Below are 27,677 nucleotides of genomic sequence, written 5' to 3'. Positions count from 1 at the left end.
CAGGCAGGGGACAGCACTCCTGGGTGTCTTCTGGAAGCTTGGGGTGACTGAGAACAACCGAATGATATCACTGCATGACCAGTAAGAGCAGTCATGGCTGCAAAGGCCTATGAGACAGTGGCTGTGTATGGTAGCATTAGGAGTATACGGTAGCCACAACAGCAGCTGAGGTAAGTGGCTACACTGTCCAGGACCCACAGGTGGCTGCTTCCTGAGGGCCAGGGCATCAAGTCAGCATTGGTTGCTGACACCCAGTTTCCAAGGAGCATGAAGGCTCTGAGGATCTCAGTTTGATAATCCTGCTTGGTGTTACAGCTGCTGTGGACATTTCACCTTCCCCACCCGACTGCAGGATGGTCCCGTGCAGTGGTCCCAGCTGCTCACTCAAACTGCCTGGTGATGAAAGCATGCGGGACTTTATGCTACGGGCAGTTACATTTGCAGCCAGCCTGAGGGGGAGTGGTGCCGGGGCAGGGCAGCTTGATGGCTGGCTTTGGAGACAAATGGCCTCTGAAGCTGGTCAGCTTCGTGGCTTTGGACAATTACCCAACATCTCTGAGCTCTGGCTTCTTGGTCTGTGAGATGAGCATGGATGGTATTGTCGATTGTGTTGTGAAGTTGGGCACAGAATGTCCCACGAGTTCTCAGGTGAATATTATTGCTTTCTGCATTACTTGTTTCTGGAGGGCAGGGGCACAGACCTGCCAAGTAGTCTGCAGTGACCTCCTGGTGGTGTACTCCAGCCCAGCTCCCCCCTACCCTCCTCCCAAGGGTGCTGAGAAAGGCATCAGCTGCCCCCTAGCGGCTGAGAGCAAACACACACTGAGTCGTGGGAAACAAACTAACCCAGTCCAGGGCATTTTTACTGTGGTCCCTGGCTCCCAGGGGTGCTGTGGGTGAGGTGCTGCTTTACCAGGGTTTGGTGGGCCCTATCATGCCAGGAGCATGAGGGAAGGGCATTCTCTCCACCTAGACAGTTGACATCAGAATGAAGGGATGGGCCAGGTGGTGGTGGCACATGCCTTTAATCCCAGCACTGGGGAGGTAAAGGCAAACAGATCTCTGTGAGTTCGAGGCCAGCCTGGTCTACAGAGTCAGTACCAGGACAGGCTCCGAAGCTACACAGAGAAACCCTGTCTCAAAAAACAAAACAAAAAAACAGAAGGAATGTCCTAGGCTTTAAGTTCATTCCCAAGGCTTCAGAGTTGTGCACATTGGTGGGTGCTCGAGGTATCCACCTGTGTTGTGACTGAGGCAGTTATGCCCTTGTCCCTATCAGCCCCAGAACTCTCAGGGAGAGGGAGGGTGCACCAGAGAAGGGAGGAGGAGAAGGGGGAGGGGGAGGAGCAGAGTGCACTGGTCCTATCTTCCCACAGGTCCTGAGGCTTTGCCTGTGCAATCTCTCTTTATTTCCCCCACGGGAAGCTTCCCCACAAGTACACATGGAGACAGAAGTGTCAGCAAGCCTTGGCTCGGCTGATGATCCCTGGGTGAGGATGACAGACAAGAACCTCCCGCCAGGAAGTTCCTAAGGAGCCTTGGATGGCCGAACAGAAGAGTGCATGGCTAAGAGCCAGAGAGTCTGAGTGAGGCAGATGGAGGCCAGGCCCAGGCAGATGCACCCATCGAGCTCCAAGGCGAAGGCCTGTATCAGCCTGCCAGCTCAGGAGACCCCACAAATGATGTCTGTCTGGCTCCAGAAATGCCAGCGTACAGATGGGGCATGGAGGTGGCACCTCTCAGAGTCTGCTACCAGCAGGAAACGTTTCACTGGTCAGCACAGAGGCCAACTCCAGTCCCAGAATGCTCCAGTGAGAGGCTTCTTGGCAGGACCTGGTGTTATATCATCTCAGAGGCCCAGGGCTTGTCGGACAGGGTCATCTAAGGAGGCAGCCGAGTGCATGGAGACCCCAGGCGCTCCGATGCTGGTCTCCCAGCAGTCAAACCCACAGTCGGTCAGGGCCTGCTTGGCGGCCTCCACTTTGGCTCGCTCTAGACCTGGAGACGGAAGGCAATCAGCCCTGATGGATGACTTGCAGCAGACACTCCCACCCCAGGGTAGGGTCCTCCTGCTGTGCATCTTGCGGCTTCACTGAAGCACCTATGAGTCACTGAAGCACCTATGAGCCATGTGCCAAGCCCAACACCCTCCTCATGGTCTTTAATCACCTGGACCTAGCCTTGTCATGCATCAGCTGGTCACGTAGCTTCAAGCTTAATCCCCATATGGGCCTTGGTTTCCCTAACTGGAAGTGAGGCTGACACTGGCCACACTCCCAGCCCCCACCAGAGTGCCTGGTCAGTACCGGGTATACTGGACATGATCTCATAGCATTCACTCATAATCAGCGTTGAAAAAAGAAAAGAAAGAAAAAGAAAACAAATCAGCATTGGTTCTGGGTCAGTAGATACCACTCAGGGCCACCTAGAAGGAGACCCCTGTACTCCCTGAAGTCAGAAGCCACTACCAAGAGCAAGGGCTTCGGGGATCCTGGTGGGGTGTACAAAGTGAGGAGACAGAGGGAGGAGAAAAAGGGGGAGGGCAAGTATGCTGGAGCGGGTGGGGGTGGGTGGTATCACTTGATGCCTGCCGTACGCCGGCAGCAAGAACTCCCTGCACCCCAGCCTGGCCTTGGGCTCCTTCTCTAAGTCTACTACTGGATCTTTCCCCTCAAGGCTAATGAGCATGGCCACTTCGCTCTCTGCCTCTGGGTCAACCCCGTCCCTGTTTCACAGTGAGACAGGGGCCTGCCCTGGTTGTTCCTGAAGCTTGTGGTGGGAGGCAGCAGGAGCAGCCTGGGGCAGATGATCTTTCCAGCCACAAGCTCCTCCCTGAGCAGGAGCAACAGTCCCTCGGCCTACCTGCTGTCATTCTGTCTTCCCAGAGGGGACAAAGGTACAGCCAGGTTAATTAACTGGCCCACAGTCACAAGTCCCCCTTCCCAGGGGATCCTGCAACGGATCTCCCACCACGGTCCAGTCGGTGTTAGTAACCATCTCCCCAGCCCCAACCGTACCTGGCTTCAGGAGGGTGATGCCGCAGCCGCCGCCACCTGCACCTGTCAGCTTGCTATGAAGTCCGTGTGCCGCTGTGACCTGGCAGAGCTGGTCCAGGGAGACGTGGCCCACACCCAGGGCATTCAAGTGGTGCTGGTTCATGTCTATCAGCTCCTGGAGAAGATGCCATCTGTTCCTGTCTAATCCACCCAAGGCAAACCCTCTGTCCCAGCCCGCATCTCCTGTCTGCCCAGCAGTTGCTGCTATGGGACAACTCATGCTCTCGACGTGGGACTTAGTTCATGAATGGAACCAAGTTCATCCTCCAGCCATTGTGACATATATGGAGGAGGCACATAATCTAAGCTGGTCAAACAGGGAAAGGGTTCCTGTCACTGGAATGGTTAAATCTAGTTGACTTCAGACACTGGCCACCTAACCTGTCCCCCTACCATGTGGTCGGTCACAGATCACATGACAGATTCCTAACCACCTGGCTTCACTCTCTGGAGCAAACCATGCTTGAAGTCATCACCACTGGTCCCTCGCTTAGGAGATTCCTTTTCCGCTAAAGGCTAGTAGGGGCAGGTTTGCCATTTGCGAGAGAAAATGTTTCACACAATATGCCACTCTACTGCTGCCTCCTGGGATGGTTTTCAGAATAAGAACCAAGTTGTCACTCCAGCAAGGTCACAAGTGAGAAAATAGCTAAATATTTGTCTAGGTTTCTGCAATTGTGTGCAATAAAATTGCTACTTGCCAGCCAACAAGGAGCATGTGAACAAAATGCTAAAGGTAGCCAGTGTTTGCCTTTTATTGGATGATGGGAACAGAGGCGTACTGGAGAGGCACACCCAGTCAGGCTCTGCACTCCCTCCTGGGCCTGGGACTCAGGCCGGCTGGGGTGAGGCTGGGCTCTGCCCTTCTCAGCCCTTAGGCGGGGTCTTTTGCTAGAGTGTTTCTCCATGGAAACAGATGGTGTGAGGTCTGCCTGCCTCCTGGCTGTGTGAAGGGAAGGACTTTTGCACAATGCCTATGCTGGGCAAACATTCTGCTATCAGTGTGTGTTACCATCATCTCATTTTATAAAAGGGGGCACTGAGGGCCAGGGGCAGAAAACCTGTCTGGGACCACCCATCTAATAGGTAATGCATCAGTGCCGGAAGCCCTTCTGCTTGCAAGAACCCCCTTGGCATTTCCATGGCCTCCTCTTGCTCAGGGACCTGGTGTGGCTTGTGCTGCCCAGGGCTCTGCTCTGAGCACAGAGCTCAGGATGCCTGTGCACTGGGGGCTGACCAGCACCGAGGCAGCTCTGCCAACCTCTCAGGCCCGCCCCACTTCCCAGCACTCTGACAGACAGGCAGACAGGCAGTATGGCCTGGTGGCAGCCCTGGGTGCCTTTCGAAAGCCCGCTGGGCCACGTGTGGAGAAGATGTCTGGGGCCTCTCTGTGCCTGAGCTCCAGGTGTCATGTTGTCAAGGCAGGTTCCAGACACCTGTCACATTCTGATCCGAAATCTGTCAAGGATCAGATGACAGGCTGTGACATGAGAGAAGAGCTAGCTGGTTCATGTGCAAAGCTGTCCAAGAACAGAGCTGTGCACTTCAGCGGCTGTGGCAGCCAAAAATACCCACACTGCGTAATCAGTGCGCTGTTCCCTGGCATTCTTGGGGCTTGACAGTGCATGCGCGGGGCAGTTCTCTATATTTTTTTTCCTGCTCTGCACCCCTGAACATGGAAGGAAACGGGGACTGGGGGAGCAAGCTTGGGGACTTCTGGAGGGCGCCTGGAGGGAAATGAAGAATGAGGCTCTGGATTACATGGAGGCCTTGTGCCCGGTTCACAATAGGTGCTCAGTAAAGCTCTGAGAGATTCTGGGTATGATGGCACACATTGTAGGCACATTTCTGAGTCTGAGGCTCACCTGGTCTACACAGTGAATTCTAGGCCAGCCAAGGGCTACACAGTGTGACACTCAAGATACAAAATGAATAAAATCACCACGCGTTGGTGGCGCAACGCCTTTAATCCCAGCACTCGGGAGGCAGAGGCAGGCAGATATCTGTGAGTTCAAGGCCAGCCTGGTCTACAGAGCGAGTCCAGGACAGCCTCCAAAACATTGAAAAACCAAAAAAAAAAAAAAAAAAAAAAAAAAAAAGAATAAAATCTGTTGAGTAGAGGCGTACACAGGTATTAGTTTGGATCCTGGCTGTGCCACCCACTGGCTAGGAAACGCAGGAGGAAGTCAGCCATTTTGGATCTCAGCTTTTATGCCTGTAAAATGGAGACACAGGCGGCTGCAAGGAGCAAGAGGGACATTACCCTGAGAGGCAGTGCGTGGGGATGCCAGGAGACACAGAGGTTGCAGCGCGATTACAGGACAGTACTAGAGGCCAACGAGAGCAGGAGTGTGCTGGGCCATCTGGAGGGGACCCTGCCTGTACCTTCATATACTGCTGCTGCTCGGCTATTTCGGCCAGGGCTGCTAGGTCCCCTGTACCCCAAGACCAGATGGCCTTTTACCATCAGCCTGATTCACCAGACCAGATGGCCCATGTATGAGAGGGAGCCTTCAGCTCTCTGAGCTGGTGGCACATGGGCACTGGGAACACGAAACCCCGAAACTGTAACGAATTTGTGACACCCCAGTGGGGCCGCTGGCCTGCAGTGACTAAAGGAGAGTTCAGACACTGACCTGCTCAGACACTGCCTGCAGGGCCTCTGTGCTATACTCAGTTACATGAAGGTGCTGGCCACAGTTAGAGGACCACAGAGCAACTTCAGAACCTCCTGACCAGAAGCGACAGGTGGCTGCTGAGTGGACACCTGGAGCCAGCTCGGATTGGGAGCAGGGAAGGTAGGCATCTCCCCAGGACAGAATGGAGATGGAAGGGAATGGGGGTCTGCCCACGTGGGCTGCTTCTCAACCTCGTGACCTACACCTGCCCACAGGGCCTCAGGGCCAGTAAGACATGCTTGCCCACATGGGCACACACACGCTCAGGGACCAGGCCTGGGCCATCTAAGGACAGGGGGAGACACTACTTGAACAGCAGCAGGGTGAGAGCTAGCCGTGGCGGGCTTACTTCTAGAACAAGGTACTGTTCCGGGGCCGGAGCGGTCACCATCTCTCCTAGAATGCGCTCACACTCCAGGGATATGGCGTCAATCGAGGTCAGGAGCGGGGCCACGATCTCAGGGAACTGTAGGGAAGGAAGGCCAGAACCGTGAGGTCTACGGATAGGGGAGGGCCCTGCTGTAGCGTGGGACATCATCGACACCAGCCTCAGGGACTCTCCTCTGGCCCTGCCTTTGTCCTGACATCTGCAGGGACAACCATGTCACAAAGTCAATGTTACAATAGAGGCAGGCAGCTTTCTGTCCACGCTACCTCCTCAGATCTCCCTGTCCCCAACATCCACAGCACCCCTCCATCCAGGAACCTTGAGTAGCCTGCTTCTGACGCCAGCCACGAGGGCCTTCGTACTCCGTGGGACCTTGGTGTTAGTGAGCAGGATTTGCAGGGCCGGGAGCCTGTGGTGAGAAGAAAGTTTCGATGCAGGAGGCAGGCCCAGGACTCCACCCCATCCTGGTGCAGAAGTGGAGGCCCAGGACCCCACCCCATCCTGGTGCAGAAGTGGAGGCCCAGGAAGGTATGACACAGGGACAGCACACAGGGGACCCCAGCTTAGTCTAGACTAGCAGGCAGAGCAGGGAGGAAGGAGGTCCTCCAAGACTGAGAAGGGATAAAGGCCACAGGGGCAAAGGCTGGGGCAGAGCAGCATATGCCTGGAGGTGGCAGGTCATGACCCCTCATCAGGTTGTAAGTTCAAAGTGGCTATGGTAGAGTGTAGGAGGGTCAGAGGTCAGTGGTACCCAACCGTGAAGCTTAGGTGGGGATGGGGGAGGGGACACAAGGGGAGAGTAAAACATCCTTAGCAGAAATACTCCGGGTCTCAAGGTTCTGAGAACTCAGAACTGTCTGTATGGGTGTCGCTTGCTGACTGTCCTTAATCTAACCCTGAAATGCTCTGCCATCCAAAAACCTTGGGACACCATGTTTTAGTCTAGCTTAGGGGTGCTTGTTCTTCTGCCATGCATTTGTGGGGGCCCCTGTGGGAGAGAACAACCAGGCAGGACTGCAGAGGCCAACACTGCACCCCCCCCCCATACACGAGAGCCCATTCTACAGCGCCCAGAGTAGCAGTGTGGGCAGGAACCCTGCTGTGGCCCAGCAGCCTAAGACCCAGCTGCTGAGGAAAACTCCATCTGCCTGAGGCTGCAGTCGGCAGACTCCCTAGCACAGTCCTACGGGAGCTGTATGGTCCTGACTGTCCTTGTGTGGGCGTCTCTGGAGAAACCAGTCCTCACGCCTGCCATCCATTCTGAGCTATGGTGGGGATGGAGGCGGAGAACCTGGGTGCGCCCCTTTACAGTTCAGGACTGCAAGATCCAGTGGAAGTGGAGAGGTCGCAGGCCCACTGTCTCACAGCCCGGAAGCCAGGAAGCGATTCCCACCCTGGAGGACGGCGCTCGTTTTTTCTAAACTTTCTAAGATAAGCAATCTTTTCTCTCCCCTTTAAAGACCGCCTGTCACTCAAAAAAGGCTGTGTTCAGGGAGGCTGGACCTGGAGCCTTGTACAGAATGGCAGCGTGTGTGGTTTGGGGGAGCCGACTCCCCGTTAAGCCAGTTGTAAGATGAAGGCAGGACTACTCTGAGGCTTGTCCAAGCCTCCCACCAAGGACTCCAGCACAACGCCACTTTTTGTCCTATGTTGGCTTCTGTACTTACCTGTCAAACCCCAACCCAACCCTACCCTCACTCCCAGAAACAGCCTGAGAAGTGCATCTATGCTCCCGGGCCCCAGGGTGTACCATTAGGGAAAGGAAGGCAGTGCCTACTGTTTACTGCATGAATAGACAGCCAGGCAGCCAGGTCAGGGGACCAGCTGTTCTTCAAGGGGAAGGGACAGCCACGTGTGACTTTCACCTTCAATGGCTATGAAGAGTTGGCACGGTAGAGGAAAGACAATGGCTAGGCAGGCCTCACTGTGCCCCAGGTCTCACACCGTGATCCGGCCACAGCAGGAAGGGGACACAAGGACACCCACCCCTCCCAACTTCACAGAGACAGGCATAGCGCTCTTCCCGGATATGTGAAGTAGCTGTGCCAGGCACGGCCAAGAAGCCCGAGTTACCTCTTCAAGGACGACATCTTCCCTTGCTGGTAGCGCAGGGCTCCTCCTAAAGAGAGGAACAGCAGCCATCATCATGGGGAAGGCTCAGATTTGCATTCTGGGACAGCGTGAGGTCACTGTGGCCTCGTGACATGCCAGGCTGAATGCTGCACCCATCCATTCCAGCTCCAGCTGTTGAGGACCCAAAGGGTATCAAGGCCCTGGGGACCTTGGCCTTCTGAGTTGCCCATTTCCTCAGCCATTGCTCGTGTGGTGAGGCAAAGGCTCAGGGCTCAGCGGCTAGCCTGTCAGCAATCGTCTTGTCAGTATGGGACGCTGCTTGTGTGGTTTGCCAACTCCTTAGCAACAGTTCCCTGTGACTCCCGCAGAGATCAGTGGGGCTCTTCCCAGGGCCTGAGCCCACCCGTCAGAGAGACAGAGCCCTGAGATCTTCCTTCCCCTGGAACAGAACAGGCTTCCACAGAGGCCGCTTATACTCACCCCAAGCCTAGAGGCAGGGCACCTACCAATGTAACGAGCCTCCCAGAAAGGATAAGGAGGCAAACACACCTACCCCAGGTGCTGACAGCGTTGTCTACACCAGAGGGGTTCCCATGGATCACTCTCTCTCCCTCGTAGGCCCACTTGTTAATCGACTCCAGGTCCTCCTCAGACCACCTGGGCACACAGGCAGATTTTTAAAACTCCTACAGGAGAGGCAGGGTTACCCCCTTTCACAGAGGGGTAAACTAAGGTTCAGATAGGTACAACAGTGTTCCGAGCCACAGTCCTACTCACTGCTCCATCACAGGAAGGACAATGCAAAGACGGTCATTACCTGCTGATGGCATCCCTGTCCTTGAGCGGGTTGGAGATATTCTCGCAGGCAGTCAGGAGGGCAGCCACCAGACACACCGAGTAGGCGGCACTGGAGCCCAAGCCTGCCCCAGGCGGCAGTTCCGACCATACCACGATGTCCAGGCTCGGGAGTGCCCTGAAATACACCGGGCACAAAGCCTGACTCCCTGAAGGGTATGACGTGCCTATGGGAATGGACAGTGCAGCAGGGGCTGGCTGAGCACCTGGACCACTGATGGGCCAGCATCCCTGCTGGATGGCAGCAACTGAGGGTGACTCAGACAACCCGGAAACAGGTGCCAGACTCAAATCCCTGCAGCCTACAACCCCTCACTCCTCCCTGCTCGACAGAGCTGGGCTCCTTCCTGGCCTAGCTCTCAGCACCAGCTGTCCGTCCGTCTGTCTGGCACAGCCTTGCACCGCATCATCCTCCACCCATCTTTCCAGAGACCAGCAAGTGCTTCCACAGGACACCTCCCGCAAGCCACCCCCAAGAGCTGCTGCTGGGCTCCGAGGACCCACGTGACATCTGTCTCCACAGCACAGCGCCCAGCACTCCTGACACATGGGACCCGGGCTGCTGCAGACCAGGTAGAAAGAGTAGTCACACCATCACACACAGAGCCCCCCCTCAAGTAACACCCAACAGTGTTCTGCAATGTCTCAGTCCTGTTCCCATGTTGTGGATATCTAACACTGAGTGCGACTTTTCAAAGGACACATGCCCACCCTATGCAGAACTCCGCCCCGACCCACCAAAGGGAAGCATGCTACCCAGGCTGAATATCCCCAAGTCAGGCCAAGTGCTGGCCACTTATGCGATGTCCTCAGCACAGGGCCTGGCCAGTGTCTGCGGCTCTGACCGCCTTTCTCCTTGCATAAAAAAGTAACACTGGTGACAGGCATGGCGGCGCTCGCCTTTGACCCCAGCACTCCAGAGGCAGAGGCGGTCAGAGCTCTGAGTTCCAGGCTAGTCTGGTCTACACAGTAAGGCCCAGTCCAGCCAGGGCTATATGTCTCAAAAAACAACAACCACAAAACCTCCCAAAGCTACTCCTTACAGCATGCCTGTCATGGCTATGCTACCATTTTAAATAAACTCCTAATTCTCCTGGCCGGGTCTCGAGGAAATTATGCGTTATTAATTAATAGTGAATTTACCGTTTGAGCTTACGCCATTTTGGAGAGGGTCTCGTGAAGGCTGACTTAAAAGTTGCTGGGCAGATGAGGACGGCCCTGAGTCTGACCATGCAGCCTCCCTCCACATTGCAGGTCCTGGACTGCAGTGCACACCAGGTTGCATGTGGCAGTGGGCACAGAATCCAGGGCTCCATGCATGCTAGGTAACTGCCACCTCCCTAGCCCTGCTTGGTGTTTCGTCTGTTTGTTTTAGATAAGGTCTCACACTGTAGCCCAAGCTGTCAGTCTGTTCTGGACGTCACTCTGGAGCCTAAGCATGTGATGACTCAGGACAGTCCTCTTGCCTCAGTCTCCTGGGCACTGGGGTCACAGGCATAAAATCACCACATCCAGCTGGAGGACATGGTTAATTGTCACAGAAACAATGCATCAAACCACATGCCAGGCTCTAGTCAGAGTAAACCTTACTGCCTGTCAATGCACCCATTTCACAGATGGGAAAGTTGAGCCTCAGAGAGAGTAAGCATCTCAAATGAGGGCAAATGACCTGCTACCAGCCTCCAGAACACCACGTGACGCTATCCCAGCACCCCTGTCAAGCCCTTAGCACCAGCTCCCTAGATGTCTCTGAAAAGAGGCAAGTAGACTTAGGCTCACTCTGTTGACTGTAGCAACATGAGGCACGCGTGTGCCTCTCCAGCCACACCACAAAGAGCACCCCCCCCCAGGAACAAGAATGCATTAAAGACTTTGTCCTACTGAACCCGGAGCAGCAGAGAACGCAGTACAGGGTCACCGTGTCAGTGTTCATGTGTACTGGGGGCATGTCACAACTCCACAGCTTAACTTGCTGAGCGGTCTTCAGGCTGTCTATCTCCAGAGCCTCTGCTTCCCCAGGAATAAACAGGTGGAGCCCCTTTCCTGGACTGCTGCCACACTGTGGGGACAGCCTATGGCCACTGTCCCAAGAGACCCATGAGGCACAGGGGTTCTCCAGTAACAGTGACGACCGGAACACTTCCCAGGCGAGGCCGGATGGATTCCACAGACCAAGCACACACCTCTGCTTCCGGCAGATGGCCAGGTAGAGGTACAGAAAGGCCAGCACGGCCAGGCCCTTGGTGCAGACATGGTCCTCCGGGAGGCCTGTCACCTTCTTCAGCTTCTCCAGTTGCTCTGGGGTGGGTGCTGGACCATCGCCTTGCTCTGTCACACGGGCAAAAAGACAGGCAGGTGAGGGGGACTGTAGGCGCGTTTATAAAACACAGAACACACCGTGGGGATAAACAGGGTCCCAGCAGCCAGCCAGGCGTATCGATTCCCTTCCAGTCTGGGGAGTGGGCAGCCTCAGGCGCAGGTCTTGACTGTAGGACTCAGCATGGCTTCCGGCCTGGAGCAAGTGCTGAACTAATAGTCTGAATACACGCCTTCCCTTCACCTTCCAGTCTTCAAAACCAGATGGAGCAGTGAGTAGTCCCCAGCTAGTTCCCTCTCTCTCGAGACAATTAGCAAAAGGACTAGGGATGTGGGTAAGGCCCTCACTTAGCATGTGCCAGGAGGCTAAGCAAGTCTGACCAGCTCAGCTTCAGATCACACCCAGTCCTGGGTCAGCAGGAGGAATGGAGAGGGGCGTGGCTGTTAGGAAAGTTCAGGGCGCCCACTGAGGTCTCCAAGGAGTCCCTGTGGCCTCCACGGAGGCAGACTTACAGCCCCGGCACCACCCCTTATCCTGCTAGTTTTCCACAGTAGCCATCAGACATATCACACAGCCCTGCTCCTGGGCCTGGCATCAGTAGAGACTTGCCTGGACTCACCAGTGGGTTTGTGTGTTCTCGGCCTGGCTGCCGCTGCTACACACACTGACTCAGGAGAGCAGTTGCTGGTCCTAAGGGACGTTCTGCTCTACTGACTGACGCCATGGAAGGCAAGTCCCAGAGGCTCTGAGCTGAGGAGGGTGCGGGAGTCACCCAGGAAACTTGTTGCAAAATATAGTCAGTTCCCACCACCTGTGCCAGTGGGAATATAGTCACTTCTCACCACCTGTGCCAATCCTCCGCAGGAGAGAGGCAGGGCCAGGAACCCAGATGCATAGAAAAAGAACAAAGCCCCGAGCCAATTCTGAGGCCCAGCAGGTAGAAAAGAAGCACTCTAGACAGACATCCCTCAGCCTTCTTTCCTGTTGGGACCAGGCCCAGGTCTCCACTGCTGAGCCACAGCCCAAAGCTTTCACCATCTTCACTGGCAGGTGGCAGGGCTTGGGTGCAGGCTGGAAGTAGTTCCTGGGGTGCTCTCCCTTGCTCTGGGCTAGCTGAGAAATGCTATTTCCTATGAGGAGAGGCGTGAGCTGGAGAAGAGGGAGCACCCTGGGTCCAGACCAGGGAATGGGGCAGGTGCCCGGGACGGCTATGGTCACCACTCTTCCCGTGCCGCCACCACCAGCACAGGGACCCTGGGCTAACGGCATGGGAAGACAGTGCTGACACCCCAAAGAAAAGCATGCTATGGCCCCACTGTTTCAGAAACAAGGAATTTCCCTTTTTTAGTCGATCTCATGTTCCCTCTCCCGAAGTCAATCCTGGCCAGCTGATGCCCAGGTTGCTACTGAAGGAACTGAAGCAATGAGGTATCTAGCACCTCATGTTGTCCCTGACTGTCCTCTGAGAGAAGCAACCACCACCTTGGGGAGCTCAGTGGCACCCCCTTTCAAAAGCGATTATCACAGCGGGACTTGTTGACTTCACAGAGGCGTGGGGAGGTCACAGGACCCTCACATGAGCATCCAGAGGTTCCCTACCACCTGCTGTATGTAACTCTGTCCTAGCTGTACATGGCCTTGGGGAGTGGCTAGGGCAGATAGGCTGGGGGAAGGGGGCTCCAGCTATGTGACTACAGGAGAGGCATCATTTGTGTTGGGTGAAGACTTTCTGGTGAGGCCGTTTTGTGGGGATACCTACACTCCAGTAAGTAACCCCTGACCTACGCTCGGTAAGGAAGCCCGATGAATTCATTGGTTCTCCACAGTGAACTCTGGTGGGAATGTGCCTGGGTTTGTTGTTGGGACCTCAGGAGGGTGTAGATGTCATCTATGTTTTCCCCAGAAGGATTTTAGCAACACTTCATTAGTATTGACTGGATTTTCTGGTAATAAACATAAGTTACTTTGACTCTTTAAATAATTTCTAGTGGTGCTAGAGATTAAACCCAGGGGCCTCACATAAGCTAAGCATACTCCACCACTGGGCTAACCTGGCCCCATGCTCAGTAACAACTATCCAATGAAAACAGAATCCAAGGCTTTCTTAATCTACTTCCTGTCACAGCATCTTCCCCAGCTACTAATCACACTGAGAGTCCTCCCCAAGACGTCCCTACACAGGTCCACACTGGCTGATACAGGTGGACACAGTTTACACCTGTGACAGTTACCTCTTTTGTTCTCTTTTATCTTGTTTTGTTTGACATGGTCTCATGTAGCCCAGATTGAACAGCTGAAGCTGTTCTGGAATTCCTGATCCTCTGGCTTCCACCTCCCAGGTACTGGGAATATACTAGCTAATATTGGTAGGATTTAGAGTCACCCAGGAAGCACACCTCTGGGCACGTAGATGAGGGCGTTTCTAGAGAGGTTTGAATACTTGTGACACTAGCCCAGAAGTCAGGGTTCTAGACTAATTAAGGGGAGATACAGAGCTGTGCACCAGCATCCATTCACCTCTCTCTGCTTTTCGACTGCAGAGGCAATGTGACCAGCCACTTTACACTCCAGTCACGAGCAGGATGGATGGCGTTCAGATGGACAGCCAAAATACACCCTCCCTTAGGTCGCCTTTGCCATGGCAACAGAAGGGTAGCGAATACAACACCTGAAGGTTTTTACTCTACATGGGCCTGAATGATCTTCCTATAACAGTCCAGAGATCTAGAGCACAGTTTTACATGTTTAAAATGACTAGCTGGGTGGTAGTACACACCTTTAACCCCAGCACTTGAGAGGCAGACACAGGCAGTCTCTGTGAGTTTCAGGGCAGCCTGGTCTACAGAGTGTGACTCTGTCACAAACAAATTTAAATCAAATACTAAATGAACGAAGCCAATTTTCTGGGGTCAGAAGAAAAGCCTGTTGGGACAGCTGTCCTCTGGCTCCCTCACAGACAGCCTGAAGTCACTTACCCCACTCCACCCCCACTTTCTTCAGGGCCAGACTCTTACCACACCTGGCTGCCCCTCTTTGTACTAACCAAGAAAGCTTGTGTCCAGCAGCTGAAGTGTGGCTACATCCCACACCTGCTTAATACCAATGTTTGGTAAGTTGAGGCTCACTTTCCCATTGCTCTGTGGTCGAAGCAGTAGAAACGTTCTCAAGTTCAAGGCCACTGCCAGGGCTACCTGTAGAATAAAGGGCAGAGGCGGTAAGCTGAGGGTGAGCGGCTCATGGACCAACATCCATATGTCTCAGGTGCACACAGGAGGATCCCTGGGGCTCACTGGCCATCTAGTTCTGCCATTCTAGCAAACTCTAAGACAACAAGAAGTCATGCCTCAGAATCTGAGGCAAACCATAAAGTGTCAGTTGGAGTGAATGAAAAACTTTAGGCTTTGATCTCAGATACATGTTGCTGGCAGTGTTTCTTGTCCCGCCAGGTTCCACCTCCCCTCTCAGCCCCAAATAAACACACGGACCTATGTTAGTCATAACTGTTGGCCGATGACTAGGGCTTCCTACTGGCTAGCACTGCCTTAACTCATTTATATTAATCTGTATATTTCCACATGGTCTTGGCTTACTGGAGAATGTCCAGACCTGTTACTCCTTTGTGGTCTACATGGCTCCTGTGCGGTCTCTCTTCACCTACTTTTCCCAGAATTCTCCTCATCTTCCAGTGTGGTAGACCCACTTACCCTTCCTGCCTGGCCACTAACCAGTGTTTTATTCATCAACCAATAAGAAAAACATATATACAGAAGAATATCCCTCATCAGACCCACTCAGGCTCACTCTCAGCGTCATGAAGGAATAATGTGCTTGGTCACGTCATCAATTCCCTCCTAAACCTCATCTTCCCTACTTTTAAAATTGAAGACCACAAAGTTGCACCCCTGAGCTAGCGCTGAGGATTAAATGAGATAATATGTATGTCCAACACTTCTACCAAACCTTCTTTCCAGTTCAACACTGGGATGTCCCAGAGTGAGTCCATCCGTCTAAGCTCTTTTCCGCTCCCCCGGCACTCACTTCCTGGGTGACTCCACTTAGCCTGTCACTTCCTGGGTGACTCCACTCAACCTGTCAGGGTTTATAGCCATCTCTCTCTATCATATTGGGAGGGGCCGGGAGTCCTTTAGCAGTTCAAGGGTTGGTCTGGCTGGAGAGATTCATTCAGTCTACCCCTCAGGCCTTTCTTTTACCCAATCCTTCAGGGCTGGGGACTTTATACCTTGCCATGGACCACAGCATGTTCTCCATGGAGGATGACTTTCCCCGGGGCAGATACCAGCAGGGCTTCTGATAACATGGCTCCTGGAACTCCTGGAAGGGAATGGCAGAGGGAGGAACAAAGGTTCCCAGATGTTAGTTAGACACATCAGGAAGGGTAGGTTTGGTGGTACATTCCTTTAACCCCAGCACTCGGGAGGCAGCGGCAGCTGGATCTCTGAGTTCAAGGCCAGCCTGGTCTACAGAGTGAATTCCTGGACAGTCAAAACCATGTAGAGAAACTGTCTCATAAAGAGAAAGAAGAAAGAAGAGAGGGAGGGAGGGAAGGAGAGGAAGAAAAAGAGAGAGAGGGAGGGAAAGAGAGAAAGAGAAAGAGGGAGAGGGAGAGGGAGAGAGAGAGAGAGAGAGAGAGAGAGAGAGAGAGAGAGAGAGAGAGAGAGAGAGAGAGAGAGAGAGAGAGAGAGAGAATGCACATTATAACAACGGGAACTGTCATACAGCACTAACTATTTACCATGACAGTGCTGTGAGCGAGCCAGCTGGACAATGAAAAACATCTGGGTTCAGACCCCAGCCCTTCCACTCCCCTGTGACATCACCTTATGTAAACTGTCATCGATCTGCTTCCCACACATCAGATAGGGGCAGCACTGGAGACTGATTCAAAAGACGGGAAGCAGCACTGTCTGTCTGCCAAAATAGCTGCTTGAGTAAGATAGCTACTCAGCACTGGCCTGTTCTCGGCTCTGGCATTTACTGCCAACACTACTGAAAGCAGAAACTGACATGGCATCCGAGCGCGTGGCTCAGAAGTGAAGAGCTTGCCTACCATGAGGAAAGCCATGTGTTTAACGGTGTGAACAAGGTTGGTTTACACAAAATCTTAAAAAGGAAAGAATCCTTCCCGGACATCGAGGCCACAACTAACCGACGTCACAATTATATGCATGGCTGCAGGACATACCCCGTGTTGCGTTATTTAAACAAGAACTTCTGCAAGGCAGAGAGTCTCCCAGAGTGTTTTTGCTGGGTTTATGGGCGCATGCATCTTACACTGCTATAACGAATGCAAAATTACCCGCGTTTAAGGCCTCACGAGAACTCCCTCACACTAACCAACCCACTACAGACGAAGTAACCACCGAGGCCCCTGTTTCTTAGGGAACTGTTCGATCTGATGTCGCCGACCGCTCCGATCAAGGAAACCAAGGCAGAGGAATGCGGCGCCCGGCCTGGGGTGTCCGGGGCTCCGGTCCTCACGCCGCCCAGACCCGCAGCCCAGGCCTCTCACCTGCCGCGGCCAGCGTCCAGGTGTGCAGACACCGCAGCTGCAGCTCCCGGTCTTCTCCATCCCCGGGAGCACAGCCCCACGGAGGCACGCGGCTTCCCTCCAGCCAATCAGAGCACTAGAGCCGAGGATCCCTTTAGGGATTGGGTCGAACATGGACCAATGGGAACTTCAAACACGCCGGGGTTTCCCCGCCTCACTCTTTTCGTGATCCAATGGGAAACAAATTTTGGGGAGTGCCCCGCCCTGGTGCGAGTGCCGCTGACCAATAGGAAACGGCGATTGGGAGGTGGTGCGGCCGGCTGCGGGGCGGAGCCATTCTCGGGCCTGGACGGGTGCCTGGCCGGGTCAGTCCTGGACTGGTTTTCAAGCGCATGGCCGTGTGGGTGTTTGGGGGCCGCCTTGGCCTGCGCGGGCATCTTGGCGTCTGCAGGCTGCTATGTTCCCGTTTTCAGAGCCGCGGCCCTCGGGGCGAGGAAGACGGGGACAGGTGAATGTCAGGCTTGGGACGGTACCTCCTGGGCGGGGGGGGGATAGTTGTATTGGCTCAGTGGGCACGTCACACGGATGACGTGTTTCTGCGGTCTGACATCACCTGGGGCAGCATGGCGTCAGAGGCCAGGATTTCTTGGCACAATTTCTAACACAGTCATTCCAGCTGTGGTCGGATGGCAGGGCATGTCCTTGTGGGCCAGCAGGGCCCTCTGTTAGGATTTTGTCCAGTCTACTAGGTTTATTGGGATTAGGACGCCGGGCATCATCTAAGGAAGAGGTGAAAATGACTGTGAAACTTGTACCGTGGACTTCCAGGGCCTGAGAACCTACAGACTGCCTTGCACTTGTAATCAGAGCTTCCTGTCCAGTCCTCTGACTTTTGAATAACCTTGTGAGGCCATATTTTAGTTGTAAGCCACATGTACTGCTATTTTAAAATGGCAGCCTCTTGAAGACTGAGGATGTGGCCCAGTGGTAGAATGTTTGTCTACCATGTCCAAAAGCCGGGGTCCAATTTTGCCGGCCTGCAGCTCAACAAAAATCAGAAACAAATTTAAAAAGTGAAAGTACCATTTTTTCAAATTCCATTTTGCCAGTGTTTTTGTTTCTTGTTGTTGTTGTTTGTTTTTTTGTGACACTCGAGGACTTAGAAAATGCAAGAGGCTCAGTTTTCTTTTCCCCAAGAAACCCTAACTTTGTGATAGAAGGTTGGAGTTAGGGAAGACTAGGGGCAAGAGTTTGAGAAGGGTAATGTTCCAGGTCAGGCTGACAATAGAACAGCCTTGGGCGTGCATCCCAGCCCTGCCTCCTTCTGGAGACCTGGGGAAGTGAATCTTTGTGGGCTATTGTTGCCACAACAGAGAAGTGGATGTAATAGTGAGTTGTGGAAACACCTGAGTGGTGATTCCAGGAGCTAGTGGCTTTGGTCCACTGTGAAGCTGGGACTGTATGGAGTGATCACTTAGTTCCTCTAGCAAATATGTGCCAGTCACTTCGTTGACTGACTACAGCAGCTGTCGTACAGGTAGAGACGTAGACGCAAAGCTGAGCTTGCGCACCCGGGACTTTGTCTAGAAGGGATGGCAGGGGTTAATAAGAGATTGCCATCCAGAAGGGGGATAAATGCTACCACTGAGGTTGCAGGCAGCAAGCTGGGCTTCACTCACCGAGGTGCACTCCATAAGCCATTCCCACGTACCGTGTCTTAATGTCTGTTTCTCTTTAGGCCGCAGTCCTCCTCGAAGGCGCCCAAGATCCCCAAGATTTACACCAAAACGGGAGACAAAGGTATGCTGAGAGGGCAGTGAGAGATGCGTCATTTTAAAGTTCCTCTGGCCTTGCTGTAGCCATGGGACATCGTAATGTAAAGTGGCATGCTCAGAAGGAGTTGTAAAGAGCAGGGAGGTGGTGGCGCAGCCTTTAATCCCAGCGCTCGGGAGGCAGAGGCAGGCGGAGCTCTGTGAGTTCGAGGCCAGCCTGGTCTACAGAGCGAGTTCCAGGATAGCCAGGGCCACACAGAGAAACCCTGTCTCAAAACAAAACTAAATAAATAAAGTTGTAAAGAAGCTGAGAATAGTGCATACTTGTAATCTCAGCACTGGGGAGGCTGAGGTAGGAGAGTCTTGAGTTCAAGACTCATATCAAGCTCCAGGCTAGTCTAGGTTACATAATGGAACCCTGTCTTGAACCACATGCATGCCTGCTGCCTGAGAAGGCATCGGGTCTGGAACTAGAGTTACAGGTGGTTGTGAACGCCACGAGTGCTGGGACCTGAATCTGGGTCCTCTGCAAGAGCAGCAAGTGCTCTAACCACTGGGCCACCGCTCCAGCTCCTGCCCCTCCCCCTAGACAACCACCATGCATAATGTGCTGAATATGTTTCCTAGGGTTTTCCAGCACCTTCACAGGAGAACGGAGACCTAAAGATGACCAAGTATTTGAGGCTGTGGGAACTACAGACGAATTAAGTTCAGCTATTGGGTAAGCGGGGCAAGGACGGGCCTTGATGGGAAGTTCGCCTGGGGCATGGATGACTGTCACCACTGCAACATTTTCCCAAGTGCTGGAGGGTCTTGGAGAGTGCCGTCTGGATCTGTACAAGCTGTTAGCACAGGCTGGTCAGCTCCATGGGGCTACAGGCTATCGCCTTGTCCGTCTGTCACCATGGGGAGTGGCCTTCTTCTCACCATCCCTGCTTCTGTCACTTTAGCACACATGTGCCATCAGGGCACAGCAGTGAGGGAAAGAGGAGAGCTCAGGTGATCCGCGGGGCACCTGCTGTGGCCCCTGGTGAGTGTGGGTTTTAACGTGAGCCAAGGGTTAGAAGGCTTACCCAAGGATTACCATCGCTCCCAGCCCGTCTGCTTATCACACTGAAGGATTATTTCCCACCCTCACTTTGAGCCATTGCACGCTGGCTGTACCTCTGCCAAATGCGGTCTCTGTGGAAGCCAGGCTGATGTGATCCTGGTCTGGAGTGGTTCCGGTCCTGGTGAGACTCACGCTGGCTCCTGAAGCTTTCCATGTGACCTCTCAATCCCATGGCACTGGTCAGACCTAGTCACATCCTGGCACCGTGAAGTGAAAAAGGCTACATGCATGAGGATGACCACATGGGTGGCCGTGCTCAGCCATACTGAGGGTGTGGACACTGTCAGGCCTGCCCGGCCCTGTGGTCACAGACATGGGGGAATCAGGAAGCCCTGTGGTCAAACTCTGTACCACTGCTCACTAGCTGTGCGACTCCTTGTTTTGAACCTCAGTTTACTGTTCTGTGAAATGGTCGTGGTAGTACTTCCCCTCTGTTCTTATGAATTAATTCAATAGATCTGCATCTAGCCTAGGACGGTACTTAACGCAAGTAACAGTACTGCTTACGATCATTTTTATCATTCCCCTGGTAACTTCCAGGCTCGTGGCTGCCGGGTGCCAGGAGTGCAGTGGACAGTGATGACAAAAATTGTCACAGCCATCACAGCCTTTCCTTGTCACCCAGAGGGGGACTAACGTTAGGAGAAGACTGCGTGTGTGTGCGCGTGCGTGTGTGTGCGTGCGCGTGCGTGTGTGCGCGTGTGTGCGTGTGCGCGCGCGCGCGTGTGTGTGCGTGTGTGCGTGCGCGTGTGTGTGCGCGTGCGCGTGTGTGTGCGCGTGCGTGTGTGCGCGCGTGTGTGTGCGTGCATGTGTGTGTGTGTGTGTGTGTGTGTGTGTGTGCGCTCCCGCGCTTGCTCTGTCGAGTGTTCTGTTCTGACTGAAAGAAGGTTGTTTGCTGTTCACCTGCTGCTCCTTTTCCTGCCCCATTGCCCTCTCTGCCTGAGCACGTGACAGGGAACCTGCCAACCCTACACCCCATGTCCTGGTCTTCTGGCTTCCACAAGCGAGCAGCGATGGGAGGCAGCAGTGGGCACTGGGAGAGAGGAAGTGTGTGAGGGACAACCTGGGAGCGTGGACAAGCTGTTTGCCAGCTGAGCGTGGCCCTGGCAGACCCCCCCTCCCCCGCCCCCGCTGTACAGATCCCACTGGTGGCCCTCGGAGTTCTGCTTCTCCCGTGTCCCCTCCCTCACCTCTCCAGGCTTCGGCTCTGCCGCTCTTTACCATCAATCATCATTTCCTATATCTCTGCTGCGTCTCTGAGAATCATCCCTTTGTGATTCTCTCTCCCAGGAGCCCTTCCTGTGCGCCACCATCTGTCCCCTGCCAGGCCTCGCAGGGTACGAGAGGGGACTGCAGTGTTTTTGGCTTGTGTCTGGGAGGTTTGTTTCCTCTTCTGTCTTACAAGGAACTCCTATTCATCCCTCAAAACCCCACCTTCTTCTCTTCACCCCCTTGTCAAGGACAGGTCATGCTCCCCTCATCCTTAGCTTTAATGCTATGGTGTCACAGCACACATCTCTATCTCCTGACAGACAGACCCCAGGTCACCTGTGTCAACAGGACCGGCATGGACAAGGGCTGAAAGGAACAGCTGATTGGGGACTGATGAATATAGGAAAAGCACTTTGGGAAGCAGATGCCCTGTCCTCTTTGTTAGCAAGGACTGCTGTGGCCGTTGCAGGTTATCTTAATCTTGTGGCCTCCACAGTGTTCTGTTAGGGGCTAATTTTTCCATATCCTCCAAGGTTTGCCATGGAGTTGATCACAGAAAAGGGCCACACATTTGCCGAAGAGCTTCAGAAGGTAAGTAGCGTCATTTTAACCCACAACAGGGGTTTTGTCCCCGTGGCCTGGGTGTTGCTGGCTTCATCCTCTGCCCGCGGCCTCTTTGCGTCATGGTAGCTAATTACTCCTGAGAACTGCACTGTCCTCATCTCAGAAATAAGGACACATAGTCCTCGTGAGGTGTAAAGGTGGCTCTGCTCTCCAGCAACATGGAAAGATGGCTGTGCTTGTCACATCTGGCGGTGGGAAAGCTACTGGAGTCAATACCATCCATTTCACGGGACAGCCTCTTGGCAAGAACAACCCAATGCCAGGGGCCAAAGCCCGGCCTAAAGAGTAAGGTGCCCAGCTGTACGCCTCAGCCAGGTGGAGCTGCTCCCGGTGGTGTTGCTCTCGTATTCCATCAGGGACCTGCCAGCTAGGGCAGCAGCAGCGTCACGCGGTCTCCCAAGCATCACTGTAGTCTGCTTGGGGCCTACGTGACTCTGAGGAGCAGACAAGAGTCCTTCCTGAGTTTTCCTGTCCTGCTGACCGCTGCCCTCCATGTCTGTCCTTCACTGTAGGTGACTCTGGGTCCAGTGAACTGCAGCTCCAGAGCTGCCAGTGTAGAGAAAGGAGGCCACGTGGGTTAGGTGTGTGGGAGCCATAGTCAGGCTGAGAAGGTGCCTCCTGGCCAATACTAGCAGAGTCTTTGCTCCCTCAGACTCCCTCGGGAGGCCTCGCGGTGCTTAGTTGGGACAGATTGCATTTGGATGTGAATTCACAGGTCTGTTAGCTCCTCAGCCTTGTGCGCGCTCTGCGGCACCTCTGAGCGTGCAATAGTGTGGTGCAGTTGCATGATTTCCACCCAGCCTGCCTCTTGTCCCCCAGATCCAGTGCACGCTACAGGACGTCGGCTCCGCCCTGGCCACTCCACGATCTTCAGCCAGAGAGGCTCACTTAAGTAATTCCTAGCCCTGCTCAGGGACTTCTTAGAGTCCTGGGGTGGGGGCTGCCCCTGAGTGTGGGTCCCAGGGCTCTCTGGCAGGACACACAACGTGTAGGCCTTGGGAAAGAAGTTAGCCTCAAAGCTGATGGGAACCATTGGCAGGATACCCATGCAGAAGGGAAGGGGTATTTCCCTGTGGACTAGTGACATGCTTACAGGAGTAGTCTTTCTGCCCCGACTCCTTAGAACGCACAGCCTTCAAGGAAGAGCCTATCATGGAACTGGAACAGTGGATTGACAAGTACTCCAGCCAGCTCCCCCCACTCACAGCCTTCATTCTGCCTGTAGGTACTGGGGGCTCACCCTAGGGTGGCCAGGGTGGGTATAATGACAGAAACACATGGGGTTGCCATTAGTCCCAACTTTAGCTTTTACCACAACAAAGCTACTCCTACATCACTCCAGCCCCTTTCCTGTTCACCTGAGGGCAGCCCTGGGGTGTGTCTGGTACGGCTCTGGCAGGGCCAGTGTGCAGCAGCTGGCCAATGCTCACTTTCTCTTTCAGTCTGGGGGCAAGAGCAGCTCAGCACTGCACTTCTGCCGGGCCGTGTGCCGCCGAGCTGAGCGACGGTAAGGGTGGGTCCCGGAGGCTGACACAGAAGGCTCGTCATAGCTGTGATAGGTGACTGCATGCTGTTCAAAGGCCAAGAGCAGGTTCCCCTCCACATTCTAAGCTATGGGGATAGGGCAGAGGAGAATGCCATGAAAGGACCATAGGAAAGACCCAGGTAGAAGCTGCCGGTAGTCCAACCATCTGCTGCCCTTGCCTCATCTCCAAACTCCGAGTGTTCACAGTCTCAAGGGGTTCCTCACAGTGCTCCTCTCCTCAGGAGGCAGGGGCACTTAGATTCTGTGACTGGAGTCACCCTTCCACAGCCCCCACATCACAAGAGTTTTGTCCTTCACAAAAGGCTTTTAGACCCAGACACTCCCAGATACATCCTGGGTAACAAAAAAAGCTTGGCCCTCAGAAGAAAAACAGTCATGTGTACAGAGTCATCCGTATCGGGCTCAGAGCAGTGAGTGGTGGGAGTGGCCCACAGGCTCAGCACAAGACTGACTGAGCCGGTGTACACCCTCAGTGCCACAGACAGGGTCCCAGCCCGTGGCAATGGCAGTGACCTGAGGGGATGCCCTCAGGGCAGACAGATACCTCGGTGAAGAAACCATGCAGAGTGGGAGGTGCCTACAGACCTTCCTAGACATGAGACTTCTGGGCCACTGGCCAAGTATATCATCTTGGATAGGGTCAACCTCCTGCCCCAGGCTGGCTCAGGGAAGAGTACCAACAGGGATTAGGCAGTGTGGGGCTTGGGGTGGGGTGTAATCACGCCATGGTGCCCAACAGGCACTGTCTCAAGTGTATGCACACAGACTGATGTGGAACCCCCAGGCTTTTAGAATTACAACTTAGAACCAGTAGCTCCTTGGGGATTAAGGGCCACATGAACCCTCCATTGAAGACTAGAGGCAGACAGCCCTGCTCATGCAGGAGCCGAGACCTCGCTTGTTGGCACAAAGGTCAGCAGGCTGGGCTGTTGGCCAGCCTGCCCTCAGCTTACCTGCTTTGCTGCCTCCTTCACTAGCCAGGCCACATCAGCTGAGGCGGCGGTGGGTTTTCCTACCTGGGAGTAGTTATCAGGGTAAGTTTGCGTGGTGAGGTCAAACGGTGATCCGTGTCCCAGGCTCCTGGGTGTTGAGTCTAGTTCCTGTGTCCTTTCTTTACAGTGTGGTGCCCCTTGTCCAAATGGGAGAAACGGATGCAAATGTGGCCAAGTTCTTAAACAGGTACTTAAGTGGAGGATGGTGGCCATAGTGGGGCAGTGAGCCCTAAGAGCAGCCAGGGCTAAGACCACACACTCCTCCCTCCCTCAGTCTTCTCCCTGCTCCCCCCAGGATGTCTATGCCTTCGCTGTTTTCGGGCAGCCCTGTCCCACTCTGTGGGATAAGGCACTGGTTAGGAAATGCCTATAGAGCTAGCAGAGGCAAACCTGAATTAAAAAGGCAGGGTGGTCTCAGGGTCTGTTCGTGGATACTGCTGCCCAGGGTCTTGATGGTGACCAACAGGAAGCCTGTCCAGCCAGCATCTCTTCCTCAGATACCAGGTGACCCACAGCCTTGCTGAGCTCAGTGCTGTGAGCCTGGCTAACCCACAGGTGCCCGGCCCTGGGGTCAGCCTCTGTGCCACCACAGCTGTGCCTCTGCTTTCTACTGCAGCCTGGCTCAGACATGGGCCAGGCAGGAGCCCAGGAATTGCCTAGCCATGCACAAAGTGACCTCATGATGCCTGTGTCCCATGTTACCCCCAGGATGCAGACTGGCTTCCATCCTCGCAGGTCCCTTCCTCCTGGGTGGGATGTCACCCAGACCTAGTGAGAAACGGCTCCTGTCTAACTCAGAAGCAGCAACCTGGAGGAGACTGGCTGGGCCTGCAGTGTTGTGCAGACCAGGGCAGGTCATCCCTCCCTGCAGGTTCCCAGGAGTCACCAAGAACGCAGCATATAGCCACCCTAGGAACACTGGGCTCAGAAGGGCAGTTACGGCCTCAGCAGTTAGAAGCAGCACACCAGACGGAAGGGAAGGCCTGTGAAGCTGGGCTCAGGGTAGGAGGGGAGCGGGAAGGCATGGGGGAGAGAGTGACAAAAGCTTGCTGTGAGTCTCCCAAGAGGTGACACAGAGCCCCATAAGTACCTCAAGCAGGTGTGGCATCATCTAATATTCCCTGTCCCTTTGCCTGCAGAAGGCCCCTTGCCCTGAGCCAGTCACTGCTGGGTCTGCTGACTCTGATCATGACTTTCTCCACGCTGCTGATTCTAAGTGGGACACTGGCAGTGTCTGGAGACAGTTTGGGCAGTTGTATTTAGTTCTGGCTACTGCTAACAGTGTGTCGAGACCAAGCATGCCATTGACCACTCTACATGCACGGGAGAGCCCCAACCATAAAGAATAATCCAAAATGTTGGTAGTTCCAAGGTCAAGACCCACCTAAGGCCTCTTTATGCAAACTGTCACTTGTGATACTGCCTGGGATGGGGGCTGACCCACAGGCTTGCAGCTGTCATGAATCCCAGATGGTGCATGCCTGTCACAGGAAAATGTAGATGCAGCTCAAGTCACCTAGAGCCCCTAGGCTCCACCTTAGGGACTCAGGGTGGGCAATAGTCTATGCCCACAGAGCACCCAGGAGTGCTCCAGCCCCGCCATCCATCATGCCAAGAGGGTGTACTGCCCACTCTTCCCACTCTGCCTATTGGGGTGCCAGCATCACCCTTTCTTCTTGAAGACTAGCTAAGCCACATCCTTCCTGTTGCTTCTTTCTGCCCCTCCAGACTCAGCGATTACCTCTTCACCATAGCCAGGTATGCAGCCATGAAAGAGGGCAGCCAAGAAAAAATATACAAGAAGAGTGATGTTTGAGACATGAAGACATGTGAGGGGAGCTCACTCTCTGGAGAGACCATGGAAAACTTGAGAACAGCTCACACTAAGACTGGAAGTGAGGGGGCTGGAGAGATGGCTCAGGGGTTAAGAGCACTGATCTGCTCTTCCAGAGGACCCGGGTTCAATTCCCAGCACCCATATGGCAGCTCACAACTGTCTGTAACCCTGGTTTCAGGGGATCTGACACCCTCCATACCAATGCAAATAAAATAAAATTAATAGTTAAAAAAAAAAAAGACTGGAAGTGAGCCTGAGATACAGACTCGGCATCACCTCACACTCCCTGCCGTTTCCCCCAGGGGACCTCTCAGAGTCCTGCTGGCTCTCCCAGGCTGTGCTAGAGCACGTGGGACTGCCTTCCATTCTGTACTCCCGGTTGGAAAGGTATACTGACGGCTACGAAGAGGAGGGGCCCCTCGGCATCGGGAGTGAACGTGGGGAAGGTTTGAAGCGCACATTGGGTTGGGAGGGAGGGAGAGGCTGCTTGTGTGTGTGTGTTGAGGTGGATGGAAAGGCTGCTGCCAACTCTGGCTGTTCAAGGATTTGGAATGTACCAGCGGCCTCTGGAAATGTAATTGTGATTTACCTGTGCCTACAGGGCCCTAAATGTCACATTTATAAAGGGGAAGGCAGGCAGGCTTGAGGAGTTTAGTCACCTCTGAGCCGCCCATCACTGCCACAGTGTAGGGGAAAGACAGCTGCAGGTCCACAGGGGTGCGACTTGGAGAATCCTCTCCATCAGGGCAGGAGGCGGGTGGCCCTCCCCACCACAGCAGCGGTGGAAATGAGGTCTTGAGGCTAACACTGAGCCCTCCAATGTCCTGGTTTATGCTTCTGTGGTCCACACGACGACTGTGTTTTATTCCACTTGTCACCGCTGCTTCTCCTCACTATGAAATGACATCGCCAGTGGCAGCTGTGTCCTTGGGAAGAGGGATATTTATGAAAGGCTGGAGGCAGCCCCGAGAACCTGAGGATTCCATGCCTCGTGGTAGGTAGTGACTGCGGAAGCGCAGGTCAGAGACACCTGGGGACTCAGCTCAGGGATCTCTCTCCTGTGTACTTGTTTGGCGTGCCTTCCATGCTAGGTGGGTGGACTGGCCCTCTAGCTGCCCTCCTTATTGGTCAGTCAGCAGCATTTGACTTCAGCCAAGTGTCCTCCCCACCTTCCTGATGATGTTCCAGGTGGACAGCTCCGTGTTTATCTTCTGGGTCCTTCCTTTCAAGGTTGGATGCCCAGGAGGGAGGAGCACCTCCCCACAGGGGGCAGTCCTGTCCAGTGCCACTGCATCCACCATAGTGAGGCATGGATTGGATACGGAGTTGGTGATGTGTGTGCAAGACCAGAATGAAACAGGAGTGCAAGCCTGAGCCTCATGCTGTTCCGGGCCTGCCCGGGAAGCCCCTCCACTCTGCCTACAGCCACGGGTCCTCCTAAAAAGGACAGGATGGACTCAAGAAAATAACAGCCTACACCCCTAGCCCACGCCCTGCCTGCTTTCAACACCCCGCCAGCGTTTTGCGTGGCTCTCACAGGGTAGATCTCAACACTCAGGCTCCAGGCCTTGCCTAGCCTTGGGTGGCTCTCACAGGGTTAGATCTCAACACTCAGGCTCCAGGCATTGCCTAACCTTGCACATACTACCCACAATCCCCATGGGGTGATGCCCACTGCATGCTAGCACAGCGCAGAACTGTTTCTTT

General features: G+C 54.2%; 2 protein-coding genes across 6 annotated transcripts; one reads left to right on the top strand and one right to left on the bottom strand.

The window, feature by feature from the left end:
* Positions 1 to 1,386: 1,386 nt before the first annotated feature.
* On the bottom strand, positions 1,387 to 17,007 carry Mvk (mevalonate kinase). Its single transcript, XM_005078941.4, has 11 exons — positions 16,898 to 17,007; positions 15,608 to 15,699; positions 14,411 to 14,558; positions 11,234 to 11,378; positions 9,013 to 9,168; positions 8,749 to 8,852; positions 8,196 to 8,241; positions 6,441 to 6,531; positions 6,084 to 6,200; positions 3,018 to 3,171; positions 1,387 to 1,998 (listed from the first exon to the last, which is right to left on the bottom strand). Exons 2-11 carry the CDS (start codon positions 15,683 to 15,685, stop codon positions 1,850 to 1,852), a joined length of 1,188 nt encoding a protein of 395 aa, XP_005078998.1. The 5' UTR covers positions 15,686 to 15,699; positions 16,898 to 17,007; the 3' UTR covers positions 1,387 to 1,849.
* A 207-nt stretch (positions 17,008 to 17,214) lies between these two features.
* On the top strand, positions 17,215 to 26,156 carry Mmab (metabolism of cobalamin associated B). Of its 5 annotated transcripts, XM_040731165.1 has the most exons (10): positions 17,216 to 17,384; positions 18,615 to 18,676; positions 19,276 to 19,369; positions 21,505 to 21,562; positions 22,415 to 22,487; positions 22,719 to 22,816; positions 23,038 to 23,102; positions 24,261 to 24,320; positions 25,005 to 25,135; positions 25,862 to 25,919. In XM_040731165.1, exons 1-9 carry the CDS (start codon positions 17,269 to 17,271, stop codon positions 25,120 to 25,122), a joined length of 744 nt encoding a protein of 247 aa, XP_040587099.1. In that variant the 5' UTR covers positions 17,216 to 17,268; the 3' UTR covers positions 25,123 to 25,135; positions 25,862 to 25,919. The 5 variants fall into 5 exon arrangements, 4 of the variants coding, with proteins under 4 accessions (XP_040587099.1, XP_021088021.1, XP_040587100.1 ...); XR_005870943.1 differs by lacking the exon at positions 23,038 to 23,102 and having other exon boundaries at positions 17,215 to 17,384; XM_005078940.4 differs by lacking the exon at positions 25,005 to 25,135 and having other exon boundaries at positions 17,221 to 17,384; positions 25,862 to 26,156.
* The last annotated feature ends 1,521 nt before the right edge of the window (positions 26,157 to 27,677 follow it).

This window comes from Mesocricetus auratus, unplaced genomic scaffold (genome assembly GCF_017639785.1).
Source record: "Mesocricetus auratus isolate SY011 unplaced genomic scaffold, BCM_Maur_2.0 Super-Scaffold_100025, whole genome shotgun sequence".
NCBI lineage: Eukaryota > Metazoa > Chordata > Mammalia > Rodentia > Cricetidae > Mesocricetus > Mesocricetus auratus.
Note: the sequence above shows the minus strand (reverse complement) of the source record. Positions and strands in the feature narration are given on the sequence as shown.

What these genes read in the sequence shown, in the direction of transcription:
- Mvk (XM_005078941.4), bottom strand. Translation starts at nt 15,685, where the DNA reads ATGTTATCAGAAGCCCTGCTGGTATCTGCCCCGGGGAAAGTCATCCTC. An exon ending in ATGCTGTGGTCCATGGCAAG is followed by an intron (nt 14,559 to 15,607) that starts GTATAAAGTCCC and finishes TTTATTCTACAG; the next exon opens with GTAGCCCTGGCAGTGGCCTT. An exon ending in GCCATCTGCCGGAAGCAGAG is followed by an intron (nt 9,169 to 11,233) that starts GTGTGTGCTTGG and finishes GGTGTATTTCAG; the next exon opens with GGCACTCCCGAGCCTGGACA.
- Mmab (XM_040731165.1), top strand. Translation starts at nt 17,269, where the DNA reads ATGGCCGTGTGGGTGTTTGGGGGCCGCCTTGGCCTGCGCGGGCATCTT. An exon ending in TCACAGCCTTCATTCTGCCT is followed by an intron (nt 22,817 to 23,037) that starts GTAGGTACTGGG and finishes TTTCTCTTTCAG; the next exon opens with TCTGGGGGCAAGAGCAGCTC. An exon ending in GTGGCCAAGTTCTTAAACAG is followed by an intron (nt 24,321 to 25,004) that starts GTACTTAAGTGG and finishes CCCTCCCTGCAG; the next exon opens with GTTCCCAGGAGTCACCAAGA.